The following is a 15,105-nucleotide window of genomic DNA, read 5'->3' as shown; positions in this document are numbered from 1 at the left end:
TGAAACGGAAATGGTGGCACAGGAGTTAGCAATTATTAGTGGAACTGGATAAATGCAGAAAAGTACAATTCAATTTACACTGACTGGACAAAAAGAATTTCTGTTTGCACCAGACATAATTAGTACCGATAGTCTTTAAGAAGCGAAGCAGGTGAATACTTCTGTCTTTGGAACATAAAATAATACATATGCAGAGGATTCCTACTTGGAGTATTAGAAAGATTAATGCATTTAATATCTGTCCTCCTCTTAATTGTCTGTAGTTTATATTAGGGGAGACCATCTTTCAATTCTGAAATGAAAGATATTAAACCAAGCAAACAACAAGCAAATGTGGATTTGTCATTGTATTGATATGTATACAGCTGTGGTATTTACAAAGCAACACATGAACACCTAGGACAACGGCTCTATTGCAACAGCTCTATTTGGTAAGGTTTTTAAAAGCTATTTTTTCTACACAAGTCCTTAAATAAGCTACTCAGTTGTTGAGAAAAATGCCAGTCAAGACGGTGTCCAGGTCTGATGCCTATCGCTCTGATAACAAACACAGGTAGCACAGAGGGTCACAGAAACTCCAGTCCCGCTTTGTCTTACACATTAGACAGTGCCTAAATGTGGGTATTTACAGGCCCATGAAATGATGTGGAGCCACCATGACTGCTCTTTAGAAACTAGCAAAATGCTATAATAGATTATCACCTGTTCTAACAATTGTTTGCTGCTGAAATAGAAGCAAAGTCAAAGGATCTTTTAAGTGAATCCACTTTTGACTACTTAGGAAGACGGGATATGGGCAGCATGGGCCTCTCCTACTGCCTTGATCTGCAAGGGCAGCCTCTCACTAGGCGGCCTAACACTTCCCTGGAGTTTTGACACAAGCCCCAGGCAGCACACCCTGACTTCTCTGAGTTGATCACCACCACAACAGCAAGAGGAGAAGGCAGCATCTTTCTCACTGAATTAGGAAGAATTTAAGAACCAAATGTATACTCACCATTTTGGCAGTTTTAGTTGGTGAAGGAGGACCTTAAAAAAAAAATGAGCCAAAACTTAACAACAGAACAAGCATTCCCAGGTCATAAATACTGTTACTATTAATAACAAAACTAGCTTCAACTTTTAGAAGATTTAATCCAAATCACTTCCTGTGTACCAGACATTATAAATACATTCTTCATTTATTTTGTAATGACAATCTTAAGGCATAAATGTTATTATCGTTTCATAGATAAGGTAAATTAAGATTCTTCCCTTTATCACAGAATCAACAAGAACAAATCAAGAAACTTACATCAATCTACTTGACATGTAATCTTGGTTTCTGCTATATCTGTTGACGTTCTAGATAACCCTCCAGCACTCAAAAAGATTTCTCCTTATTCTGAGTACAACCTACCCTATGACCTAGATCAGCATCCAAAATGGTTTAAAGAAATGACAACAAAAACTCCCCCAATGAAACCTCTCAAAATGAAAACTAAAAGTCAGAGGAAAAAAAAGAGCAAAAGGCTCAATTTTATTCTTTAAAATAGTAGTCACCCACAGGCAAGGGCTAAAGAAAGTAACTAATATGCAATGTTGTGATTAGTCATTGGTGCTGGATTTATGATGTCTAGGAGCAGTTCATGACAGCTGATGACCTTGGAAAAATCAAACATATGCTTTTCCCACATACGCATGGTGGGGTTTAATTAATATTTACGTCAAACATTAAAGCTTAAGTCAAAAACTTTATGTGCCTAAGCTGTCAGGAATGTCTGTAGAACAGGCTGACATACCACCCACATTTACTTATTCACTAAGATATTAGCTTTTTCAAAATATCTTTGGTGAACAACAGAGGTTCAAGTCAAGCAGTACTGGTTGAGGGTCAACTGATATCACTGTCATCAATACAGAAAATGAAATTAACAGGATATATCTCATTTCAAGTAGTACATGCTGGCTGTCTCTAATTGACAGAAGCATAACTCAGATTCAAAAAGTAACACTGAGGGAAAGAAATCTATAATGGATCCCAGTGAAATCACTAATAACTAAAAGAACTGATGAATAAGATATTGTTGATAGAAATAATCAGAACCTAAAGAAAATGCACGCTAGATAATTGTTAAATCTGTTGGGAATAGACATTCTAAAGGACAATGAACATACAAGAATGCTTCAGCATTAAAGACTTTTCCTCGTGCTTTTACTCACCTCCTCTTAAGATAAGCAATGGTACATCTGCACCTACTGGAAACTGCTTTAGCACTTCTACCACCTGGAGATGCGTCAAATTCTGTACATTTTGATGGTAAATTTCCTTAATTATATCCCCTTTCTCAAGGCCTGGACACCATTGGCTATCCAGTATCATTTTCACCTTCTGTCCAGTGGGGCTATCAGCAATCGCGAACCCAAAGCCTTTAGGACCCTTCATCAAAGGAATAGTCACTAGTTCAGGCTGGGAACTGCCTGATGAAGCCATGGATGCTCTCTGCTCACTTGGGTCTGATGGTCCATTAAGACGATCACTGGTCACAGCATGTCCCGATTTTCCATTTTGGTCCAGAATCCCTGTTCCTGACTTAAAATCCTGAGTATTTAGGCAAGTCTCTCCCTTGGTTAATGACTGTCCATTGATGACAGGGGTAGCAGCAACAATGTCCACAACAGGATCTTCACTGTCATCAGGAAGCGGATAACCACGACACAAAGTGAGTTTTACATACTGATTGACAGGTACTAACTGAAACATCTGGACCACATCTGCATGAGTGTGACCCAGCACACAGCTGCCATTGATATCCACAATAACATCACCTGGCAAAACACACACAAAAAAATTATAACCATCAAATAAGTTATTTTGTTCTGAGTGAACATGTGAGGTAAAAATCAATTTAGCAACTGTATTTAAATACTGGGTATATTATTGTTTACAAGTATTTCCTGCTGAAAAGATGCATGAAACACACACATTCTCCTACTTGTGATTCCCCTCTAAGAAGTATACACAAATATCTAAAATTTTAACTTTCTTAGTAGGAAGGAGCTTTGACCTCTTCAAGTGAATCATTTTAAAAATCCTTGCAAATAATTATTGTTATTATATCCTGACTCATACCAGAGCAGCCACACAAACTTTGGCAGATTGTAGTGAGTATTTAATATATAGAAGAGGAGTAAATAACTCCACACTGGTTACTGGTACACAGACTATATGCCATCTTTTTGGATTCTAAGAAGCCATGATTACAATATATTTTACAAATTCCAGTTTGTAAAGCATATAGCTGAAAAACAGAATGATGAGAATTTAAGAATGTATTTTCTTTTAACATATTTCTTTTTGCAGAGACTTTGAATTTATCATAAATAATATTTCAAGTGAAACAAGCATCCAAAATTTCCACACAGGTAAAGCACACACTATTTAAGACACTGGAAACTGAGCCAACTTAATTTTTATTAAAGTTTGCTTAGCTATCCTAATATTATAATATTATCACCATTTTGATTGTAGAATTACCACTGACATTTATCAGTTGGTCATTTTTCATGGACTTTTAAAATTTGACTTCTGTTATTCATTTTCTGCTTTAATTTCAGTAAGATTATTTGAAAGATTACCGCTAAGTGAAGGTGCTTTAATTTTTAAAAATCAACAAGAACAGTGGTATGAACAAATATTAGTCTATGTGAATTTTCATTTCAGAATTTAGGAAGACAGAGAAATTAGACTAATTAGAAACAAGAATTTTACTTTTTGTCCCTAGGGAAAGTGCCCAGAATTTTCATGGAAGAATGTATTATTCCACTATGCCAATTAGGTAACAATTTTAGGCAAATCTAAAATTTTTATTATACAATCCTGACAGCAAACAATTGCTAAGAGATGTGTTTCACAGATAAAACGCTGAAAGGCTCAAAATTGAAAACTATGTAAAATCTATTATTTAAGTATCTAGAGTTCGTTATTTTTGTAAATTAAAAATTAAATATTTTTCTCTAGAAATGAAACTTTGGACCATTCTAAGTTTTACTGTTATAAGTTTCTAGCACTTCACTGGGAAAGCAAAAAGGAGAGATCCCATATTCTAAGTGAAAATAACTTGCTGGGTCAGTGCTGGGGCTTATGAGTTAAGATACCACCCCTAGTGCCGGCGTTTCATACGGGCACCAGATTATAGAAGCCGGGCTGTTCTACTTCCAGTTCAGTTTCTTGGAAATGTACTTGGTAAAGCAGTGCTTGGAGACCTACACCCATTGATGGACCCAATGGATGGAAGAACCAATGGATGGAAGATCTGTTTCTTGCTCTCTGAAACTTTGCCTTTCAAACAAATAAGTAAAATGTAAGATCAATAGCCCTTTCAATACCATTGTGCTGAAAGTCATAGATTTTAACATTTTTGCTTTTATTTTTATTTCTTCAAAATAGCTTCTTCTTTCTTATTAAACTTGTCATTGATTCCTAGGTTATACAGGTCATCATTTTTTAAAAAAGATTTATTTATTTTTACTAGAAAGTCAGATTTACAGAGAGACACAGCAGAAGATCTTCCATCTGTTGGTTCACTTCCCAAGTAGCCACATGACCAACTGATCCAAAGCCAGGAGCCAGGAACTTCTTCCGGGTCTCCCACGCTGGTGCCGGGTCCCAAGGCTTTGGGTCATCCTCAACTGCTTTCCCAGGCCACAGGCAGGGAATCTGATGGAAGTGGAGCAGCTGGATATGAACCAGTGCCCATATGGGATTGTATAGTGATTGCAAGGTGAGGACTTTAGCCACTAGGTTATCATGTTGGGCCCAACAGTAGTTCTACTTTTTCATTTCTTGTGAGAAAGATTGGTCACTCAGTAGCAATGTTATTTAACTTCGTGGCATTGTAAATTTTTAAACTTTCTTCCTGTTGTTGATTTTGTTTTGTGGCTCTTCACTTAGGGAATATACAGTAACTATATAACAGAGACTATTATATTCAGATGTGAAGATTCAATGCAATATGTACCTCTATTTCCAAATCAAAGATGGACTCCCAATGAAACTGTTAAATATAGCTTGACAACAGGATACACTTAAATAACAAAATGATGGATATATGACTGCTTATAAATACAAGGGAACTCAGTGCTTAATGATACAAGGGAACTCAGTGTGTGTGGGGGGTGGAAAGAACATGGGAAAAGGGTAAGGGAAATCCCAGAACCTATGAAATTATATCATAAAATTAAAATAAAATTAAAAATAAATACTTTAAAAATTAAAAGAAATTGGCGTGTGTCATCAAAAGATAATAGGATGATAAACCAAAAAATATGGGTTAGTATCTACATGGCTTATCAATTAAGAGAGGATTAGAACACTTTCCCAAAAACACTGTAAGAAGCAACCTCAAGAGCCTGGCACAGTAGCCTAGTGGCTAAAGTCCTTTCACACTCCAGGCTCCCATGGGGTGCCAGTTTATATCCTGGCTGCTTCATTCCCCTTCCAACCCCCTGTGTGTGGCCTGGGAAAGTGGCACAAAGTGTTGGGCCCCTGCACCCGCATGGGAGACCCGGAAGAACTTTCTGGCTCCTAGCTTTGGATCAGCTCAGCTGGGGCCATTCTGGCCACTTGGGGAGTGAATCAGTGAATGGAAGGTCTTTCTCTGTCAATCCAACTTTCCAATAAAATTAAATAAATCTTAAAAAAAAAGCAACCTCAATATAAAACTAAAATCCTTTTTGGAAAAAATACTTAACCCCCACTAATTACTAAATTGTTTTGAACTTCCTCCAAGCTCCACAGGCACAGACACTGTCAGTTGTACTAACAATACCAATAATTACTAAGTAAAGTTTGAGGAAAAATAAAGAAAACACAAAGCTTATATACTTTTATGAAAGTTATGTTTGTGTCTACAACTCTTAACAGAAGAGTTAGATCTTATTAACAATCAGTAAAGAAGTAAAAACACTGGGGAATAAACATGGTATGTACAATTGGATATCACTGTAACCATCAAATGGACTATTTATCAAAAAGAAAATGTTGAATACATAAATGTTGAATATCTTGAAAAACACCCATACAATCCAAGAAAATCAAACAGATAGTTTTCTGGCATGGCTAATAAATGCAGGTTTATATTGTCAAATGATAATTTTAAATTATATGAAATATTTCAAAAGCATTAATAAATTCAACATTTTCTCTAATAATTTCTGCTTATCTGTAACAATGGCCCTTCTTCAAAGCTAGCACACATTTAATTTTCAAGGTAGATCATTTAAATACAGGCACTTTCTTCTTCAGATGTTTAATTTTCTCTCTATACAACTTCTCTAGTATAATTTTCTTTAAAATATCATGACTCTTTCAAGCAATTCTGAGACACTTGTTACCTGGTGCAATTTTTCCATCCTGAGCTGCAGGACCATCTTTCAGCACATTTTTGACTTGCAGGAACTCATCAGGCCTATCTCCACCAATAATGGTAAAGCCAAAACCCATTGTGCTTTTTTTCAGTGATGCTCGGACAAGGGCACCTTTAAGCTGGGACGGATCTCGTGTGAAGTGTGATTTTTCCACTTCTGTGACAAAGTAAGAAATGAGTGAGACTACAGTGAATATAGCTCTCAATTCTGATCTTCCAGATGGGCTATGTAACTTAATAGACTATTTCAGAAATAAACAATTATAAATAAAATAAATCAACAATGCTCATTTGCATACTGTTCTGAGTAGCATTATAAAATATCAAGCCATGTCATCTGGTACATTACCCATATTTTGGTCCAAAATATTTACCCTGAAATGCTACCTGATAGTCTTGGTTATCAGATCAACTGCAGTGTTATTACAATGCTTGTTTTCAGGAAACCCTTAATTTATTCAAGAGAAGCAAAAAGCATTAAGAGTAGTAATGTCGGGCAATTTTGAGATGGCAAGCCATGAAATGCTTGCTTTAAACTATTTTGACATCCAAGTTTGTCACAGGTATGTTGTACAGGAAAAAGCATGATGTATATATAGACTTTCATATTACCCATAGTTTCAGGTAATTTGGGGGGGAGTCTTGTATCCTTTGTGGCTAACAGGCAAACACTATACATTACTATAAATAACAATAAAAGTCACAATTAAAGGGCCTGGTGTAGTAGCATATCACCTAAAGTCTGCCTTGAACACGCCGGGATCCTATACAGGTGCCAGTTCTATGGGAAAGCAGTTGAGGACGGCCCAAGGCCTTGGGACCCTGTACCTATGTGGGAGACCCGGAAGAAGCTCCTGGCTCCTGGCTTCAGATGAGCTCAGCTCTGGCTGTTTCGGTCACTTGGGGAGTGAATCATCAGATGGAGGATCTTCCTCTCTCTCTTTCATCTCTATATATCTGACTGTCCGATAAAAATAAATCTTTTAAAAAATTTGTAATTCAGTGCCAAATACCACTGTAAGCATTTTATATGTAATGCTTATAACCACCTAGAGATGTAGGTAGTATGGCTATTCCTATTTCATAGAAAATAGGTACATGGAATATAACCCAGGTTACACAGCTAGGATTCAAAATTACTCCCCAGAGTGCAAGTGTAACTCTACTATTCCAGGATGGCATCTATGGCTACATCATAACAGTTTCCTAGGTCAGGCTTTGGACTCTGGAGAGCAAGATCTGTCTGACCTTCAATCATTTTTTTAATAACCAGAGCTGGAGAAGGTACTCAAAATACTTGTTAAAGTCAGATGCTAAGCCACATGTAAAGCTTCGGCAGAAGAGATTATGTCTTTGAAGAGTAGTTGTAAGAAAGAACTATGCAGGCCCAGGCCCCACCCACCATCATTGTTGTGCGGTGGATGGGATTACAAAGGGGGCGCCTTGGGGTCTGGGGGTTTAAACTTCCAGCAGCTTGTACCGGGCCCCATAGTTGCAAGCACACACAAGAACTTGGTCTGGGTTCACCTCAGACAGTTTCTTTAGGGATGCTCCCAATTGAACTGCCAGACTAAGATCCCTAACCATGAAAAGACAGAGGACAGAATAAACCAATCAACTACCCCAGCCATATGTTGGCAGTGAAAAACTGGGCAAACGGAAAATCTAAGATGCACTATGTCAATCAGAGAAATCCTCAGCAACCGCATCATGCTTGGAATGGCGAGATTGGCAGCAATTCATAACTGTTGAACTATCAAAACCACTTGAGCAAGACCCTCGGAGCATGCCCCACATCGGGGACCTGGGATGGGTGGGAGACTGGGTGGGGCTTCTTCCTTTATCTCCCCCTTTACCCCAGATACATGAAAAAAACAATGTGGAAATAATAGTCTTACCCACTTTCCTATAGCCCCTGAACCTTTGTGTCATAATTAACCATGAAAAGATTGTAAAAAATAAACTAAAAAAATGGGGGGTGGGGGTGGGGGAAGAAGAACTAGTCAAGGTGAAGAGCCTACCAGATTACCACAGTGTGACTATGAAGACTCGTAGTTACTAATGACGAATGAAGGGAAGGATATGGGGAGGGATGAACAGAATCTAAGTCAACAAAATGTCTCACATTTTACTAATGTTACTACTATTCCACCCAAGTCTTCATGATGCAGGCAGATAATCTTGTATGTATTAATTTAGTATGTACTGGCTCAGGAAAAATTACCCTTAGGTTGTTACCATGGAGAAGGACCATAAGATCAAATCATCGGATCAGCAGCTTCCATGCTAACCTGGTCTTAAGATCCAGGAAGTGACTCCATCTTAGAAACAAACCTCAACCTTAGACAAATGCTCCGCAATCCCTCCTCTCAACATTTTCATCCTAAAAATGCTTCTTTAGCTTGATTTTAAAATATTTTATGCTTTTTAATATGAGAAAAACTTCAGCATTCTCACAATGTTTAAATGTTTTATTAACATCATATCTATCTTTACAAAGATAACAGTTAGACATTTTTGTTGTATTTTTCTCCTCTCTCCTACATTTCAAAGACTTAGCAATAAAAACTTTAAATTCACTTAGCATACACATTTCATAAGCTATTCTTAGAAACAAAGATCAAGAAAAAAAGTTGTACCTGGCTTTGAAGACCCGATTTCAGTCTGTCCTGCTTGCTTTTTCCTTTTGGCTTCCTCCACTGGATTTTCAAACTGGGTTTTCTGGTTAAGATGACTGGAAAATACAGAACAATTATATCAGTTTAAGACTGAAGAGTTACATAGTTAAAATTGTCTATACCAAGTCATCAGCATAGCTTGATAAGCAAATAAGTAGAATGCAGGCTCACAAATGAAAACAGGAAAAGGCCTACAGAAGATACCTGGACAACATAGCTGAAGCTTTTTAATTTTTTATGAATTTTTTTCCCTTTTGTTTTTGGAAGGTACAGGCAGACAGAGACAGGCAGAGAAAGATGGAGAGACCTTCCATCCACTAATTTACTAGTCCGCTCCCCAAATGACTTGCAACAGCTAGGACTAGGCTTAGGCAAGGCCACAAAGCCTGCAGCCAGGATCCAGGAGCTGGATTCAGGCCTCCAATGTGAATGGCAGTTCACTCAAGCAACTTGGCCCTCATCTGCTGCCCACTCCCCTATCTCCTACCCCTCCACATTAGCAAGAAGTTGGATTGAAAGCAGGGAAGCTGGGTCTTTGAACCAGGTATCCCAATGTGAGATGCTGGCATTCCCATGGTGTCTTAATAGCTATGTTGAAGAGCTACTTAAAAGCTGAAGCTTACGGTTCATTTACTATAGCTTCCTTCATAAAACATCCTAATGTGACTGATAAAGTGTTTCTAAATTATAGCAAAAATCCTCTAATTTAGTACAGTTGGAAATGCTGGCAACTGGGTCAGTTAATTTTATTTCTTTTCATTTTAAAGATTTCTTTATTTATTTAAAGGGGAAGAAGAAAGAAATATCCTCCATCCTTGGGTTCACTCCTGCTCAATGGCTGTAATGGTTGAGAATGATAGAGCCCAGAGCTCTACCTGGGTCTCTCACACAGGCAGCACAGACTCAGACACTAGGGCCATACTAATGCTGCTCTCCCACGCACAGTAGCAGGGAGATGGATTGCAGCAGGATGCTGGATCTTGAATAAGTGCTCCAACATGCAATATCAGCATTGCAGGTAGCAGTTTAGTTTGCTTTGCCACAAAGCTGGTCCCAATTAATGACACAGCTTTAGTTGTAGTTTCTCCAAAATAAAGCAAACTACAAAAATACTTTCAGGAATTTATATACAGAATCCCTTTGGAATTAATTCATCAGCAACTAAGAAAATGATTTGCATATATCAAACTGTACTATAGAACAATTCTTTCACATTTAAAATTTTCATAATTTTGTGCTAATTAAATGAGCCACATAATTACATTATAAATCCTATTAATTTTTATGATTGGAAACATTCACAATTTATCCTAGGAATGCACAGAACTCTGTAAAGGAAAATAGGAAAATGTGAGGAAATTTAAAGGGAGTCAATTAGGCAATGAGTTTTGACATTCTATGAGAAATAATACATTTTACAGAGAGAATAGAGCATTGTAATTCTGGCAAGTCAGGTCGAGTTAAATGAGATCATCCTGAAAGCAATGATACACAATCATGTTGCTGCAGCTGGCTGAGAATGCAGCTATTACTAAAAAGATATTTAAGGACATGAATAAGCACTTCCACAGTACAAATACAGTTCTGCAAAATGATATGCATTGTCCAGTAAAATCTACCATAACAAGAAGCAAAATTAGTGAACACCAAAATTAAACATCAAATCATGAGAATGTCAGTATTACAACTTTCCTTAGGATGAATACTAGAAAATCTACATATATATGGCCACATAAATCAGATACATACTCTACCACTTCTGAATATTAATGGTGATGGTAGAGAATGAGTCCCAGGGGCAAAAATCAACCAACCAACCAACCAACCAACCAACCCTCAAGGCAAAGAATGTGAGCTTTCTCTGTGTCTTTTAGGCTTCCATGGGATGCTAGCTCTAAAACAGGTGGGTTATTTAATGTCAGAGTTCTGAAGATGGGAAGTTGTATTCAGCATTCTTTGGTACTGATTTCACTAACACTCAAGTATGCTTCTGCTTTTTGCGAAAAGGGCCTCCCATCCACTGAGTTAACTATTTAACTATTTAACCCTCTATGAAAATGAAAATCTTTGTAATTTTAAAAACATATTGACATTTTATATAGTTGGAAAAAATACCTAAAATTAGACACTCAGAAAAGAATAAAGCTGTATAGAAAGAAGCTCAGTTCATCATTTCATATGCTAGAATGACTCACTTTGCCACCCAATCATTAGAACATAAAAAGTAGTAATTTGTATTTATACCTTTTATAATGTGTGGGATAACAGAGGAGAAGCACACAAATGAGTAATCCCTTTCCTAAAAATTCACTGACAAAAGAATATAATGAGGGAAATAATTGCATCTTTTATCTTAGACTAGCTACATTAAAATGTTACCCTAGAAAACAAAACTGTGACAATAATTTTTTTCACTTAGTTATTTATATACACAATATTAGGATGTAACAGATGTTATTGTCCATATAACGAACTTTGGGAAGTAAGAGAAGAGAATATTACAGATTATCAGAAAGCTACACACAAATAGCAAGTAAGTATATTTAACTGTGGACATAACTAGTATTTAATTATTGGTTCCAATATCGGTTTTAAAAATTCATCTCTAGAACTAAAATATTCTTAAGCAAAGGGTTTGAGATGTAAAGTGGATGTCTATTTTGACATTGTCATCTCAGTGTCTATTTAATGCAAGACAATCAACATAACACTTCTAAATATATAAATTTTCTATAAAAGATACTGCCACTACATTTTTGGAAACATTTTATTTTTAAAATCAAATTAACCCAGTTTAGAGTCAAAGATTCACAAAGAAAAACTGTGAGTCTGCGTTACTGCTCCAAGGCTTCTGCCAAAAGCAATCTCTGTGCCATCAGGTTCGACAAACTAGGCGAGCCATTCAAGTAACAGTTTTTTATCTCTTTCAGTAAACGCACTCCAGACTACTTCCACAGAGATTCCAAACCTAACTCATCTAGGAATCAAGCCATACTCCAGAGCTGGGCTGACTCCACACTAACATGCATCTTGAGCCAATTTGCTTTTCCTGAGTGTAATAAATTACTCTTCTGTAAAGGAGTTCATTCTGGGAACAATCACATACACAATCCTGCTGCTGCTGCTTCTAATTTAAGCCACTGAGTGCACCTCCAAGACAACGGGGTGAAGGTCATTCAGGATTTGTCCTAAAGTTACTTCAATACTACATCTTTGCTTAATGGAAACCAGATCATTCAACTCAAGATTTTATAACAGGCAAATGACTTTCACCTCTTGACCAGGCATCCACATTCACTTGGAATGGATAATAATGAGAATCATTATCTCAGAAATGTTCAACAATGTCAATGACAAAGAATAGTTGATTGCAGTCTAATTTAAATAGATAAAGCTAGAAAGGAAGAAAAAATGATTCCACAAAACATTTTCAGTTGGCCTCCAAACATTGTTTTTTGACTTGAAAATGGTTGTTTCTTCCTTTATTTTATCTAAGCACATCTTTGGAAAAAAATAAAAAAAAAAGAGAGATATTGTATACTTCTCATTCTACATTGTATCAGTATCAATAATATACTAAGTAACACAGCAAAAAAAAAAAGCCAAAACAACTTTTGAAAGGAACCAAAATACATAACTAAAACAAACAAAAAGAACCCAGGAAAAAATAAATAAAGAAAAAAGAAGAAATCATATATCTAAGCATCACTCCACCGGAAGCTCCTCACTTCAGGGATAATTACTAGGAATTTGCATCGGTTTATGCTCAAAAATGATGGACATTGACAAGCATAAAACTAAGATTCTCTCATTTCCTGCTTTTCCATGTAATAATAGTTTGCCTTCAAATAGCCGAACAGTTCAGACTCAAGAGTCTCCAGGTAAATAATAACATATTTCATACAATTAAGTGCGTGGTACTAGGCCAGCTGTCTTTGCGCAATATCTAGACAGAAGGCAATTTCAACAGTCAAGGCAATATAGCAATTAAATAAATGAAGGAAACGAAAAACTAAATGTTGTCATCAGCTTAATTTCTCAGCCCAACACACATAGTTATTTGGTAATTCTTCTTCATACACACTTCCGTGTAGACTTGACTATACAATCTGTAGAAGAAGCAACTCTCACTTTCCCCAAAGAATATACTTTAGACCACACACTTCAAAACTTTGGACCTTTATGTTCTAGTGTTCTCAAAGCCCCTTTGTTGATCACAGAGGCATACAGCACTAGTACTGGAAATGACCAAAACAGTTTGGCTAATCCAATTTCTTCATTTTAGTTTTCTACCCCTCCACCTTTTTCTTTAGAAGCTATGGTAAATAACGACAGCATCTGCAGCTATTTGTACTCAAGGCAACTTCGCTCTCACTCTCTCTGTCTGGATATTCAGATCCAATTTCTGGGAGGCCCAAAGTCAGCGAAGGAAGTGCTCACTGCGCCTACCTTCTCATTCCCCTAGTTGAAAACTCAAAAGCTGGACTGCAGAAGCACACTGTACTGTATCCAGGATGCCCTAAAGCTGTATGCTGAAAGGAAACATGTGGGAGAGTATTAACTGAGGTAACAAACTTACTCAACATAGTATGTCCCATACTGAGGGTCCTCTATTTTCTCCCAGCCATAAGGAAGCTCTGTAAACAAAGAAAACTGAGTGAAATGCTACGTCCAAAATGAGCAGAAAAAAAATTCAAGAGTGAACTTCTTCCTTATTTAATTTATTTAATATTTGGGAGCCCTAAAGTCAAAGGTTCATTTTCAAAGAACAAACAATTCAAGTCTGAATGGCTTCCTCAATAGACAGTTATTACACCAGTAAGTAAAGAAAATCCCAGAACAAAAGCAGACACCCAAATAAGAGATACCGGACTCTTAATACATAAAAATGCTAATCATCCCAAGAAATCTCCGTATGTTCCTTTTATTGAAAAAGCTTCATAATACTGACATGAGGCATACTCAGTTATAGTCCAATACAAGAAGCAGCTACTTGTTACAATTTGTCACCATTGTATGTCACCATTTTTGTTACTCCATTTTGAACCATTTCTCCACAAATGGGGGAGTCCAGCCTTGGAGTTTCGCAATTCCAAGTGAGCACTCTAGATTTGTTTATAACCCAAGAGAGTATCTGTTCTCACTGATATTAAATCGATCTGAGTTTCTAACACTAACATCAGTATCTTAAGTAATTTTTTTTGAAGATTTATACATTTTTGCTTGAATATCAGAGTTAGAGAGAGAAAGGGAAAGACAGAGAGAGCTTCCATCTGCTGCTTCCTCCTCACATGGCTGATGAGCTGGGTCAGTTTGAAGCTGGGAGCCAGAAGTTCCTGCAGGTCTCAGCCATCCTCCGACTGGAAGCAGATAAGCAGTGCCCACACATGGGATGGCAGCGCCACAGGCTGAGGACTAGCTCACTATGCAACTGCACTGGCCCTAAGTAATTTGTTTTTGTTCACAGTTAAGAAATATCCTACATAACATTATTATACATTATTTACTTCAAATAATGGATTAATAAAATATAGCCTGAAAAACTGAAGGTAGTTAAACTTCCGATAGTTAAACGCTTTTTGAAATTTCCGACATGAACTGACTCTAGAAAAATGTTCCTTTTTCCTTCCTATTTTGTCTGCATTTTTACAAAGATAATGTTTCTGAAGAATCATCTTAGACATGGATTACAATGACTGAATGTTCCTAACAGGTGGTTGTTGTGCTATTAATTTTATATAGGAGTTTGAGCTAGAAATTTTTTAAAAATTCACAATTTACATATTATGATGACCCGTATTTTTATCTTCCATTTCTTTTAGAGCATTTTTCTCAGGCATGTGCTGGACAGCAGACTGACGCAGGATTTATCAAATACCTTACATCGTTGGACTTCAGTTAATCCTCCCTGGTTACACAACAATCATGAGTAAAAAAGATAAACTATTTTATCAGAAAGCATTAACTATGTGGATAAGATCATCAGAGGATGGATTCATAAAAAGGCAGTGGCACAACAG

General features: G+C 36.8%; 1 protein-coding gene across 2 annotated transcripts in view; it reads right to left on the bottom strand.

The window, feature by feature from the left end:
• Nucleotides 1-15,105, bottom strand: part of MAGI3 (membrane associated guanylate kinase, WW and PDZ domain containing 3) — a 202,002-nt gene that overhangs the window by 38,478 nt on the left and 148,419 nt on the right. For both annotated transcript variants that reach the window (XM_040998530.1, XM_040998529.1), the window contains exons 7-11: nt 13,665-13,722; nt 9,047-9,141; nt 6,376-6,564; nt 2,203-2,808; nt 998-1,029 (exon numbers count right to left, since the gene is read on the bottom strand). In XM_040998530.1, coding sequence (XP_040854464.1) covers nt 998-1,029; nt 2,203-2,808; nt 6,376-6,564; nt 9,047-9,141; nt 13,665-13,722 — 980 coding nt within the window. The remainder of the gene's footprint in view (nt 1-997; nt 1,030-2,202; nt 2,809-6,375; nt 6,565-9,046; nt 9,142-13,664; nt 13,723-15,105) is intronic.

Source organism: Ochotona curzoniae, unplaced genomic scaffold (assembly GCF_017591425.1).
Source record: "Ochotona curzoniae isolate NIBS_2020 unplaced genomic scaffold, NIBS_Ocur_1.0 scaffold_1037, whole genome shotgun sequence".
NCBI classification, from domain to species: Eukaryota; Metazoa; Chordata; class Mammalia; order Lagomorpha; family Ochotonidae; genus Ochotona; species Ochotona curzoniae.
This window is presented reverse-complemented; position numbering and strand designations above follow the sequence as displayed.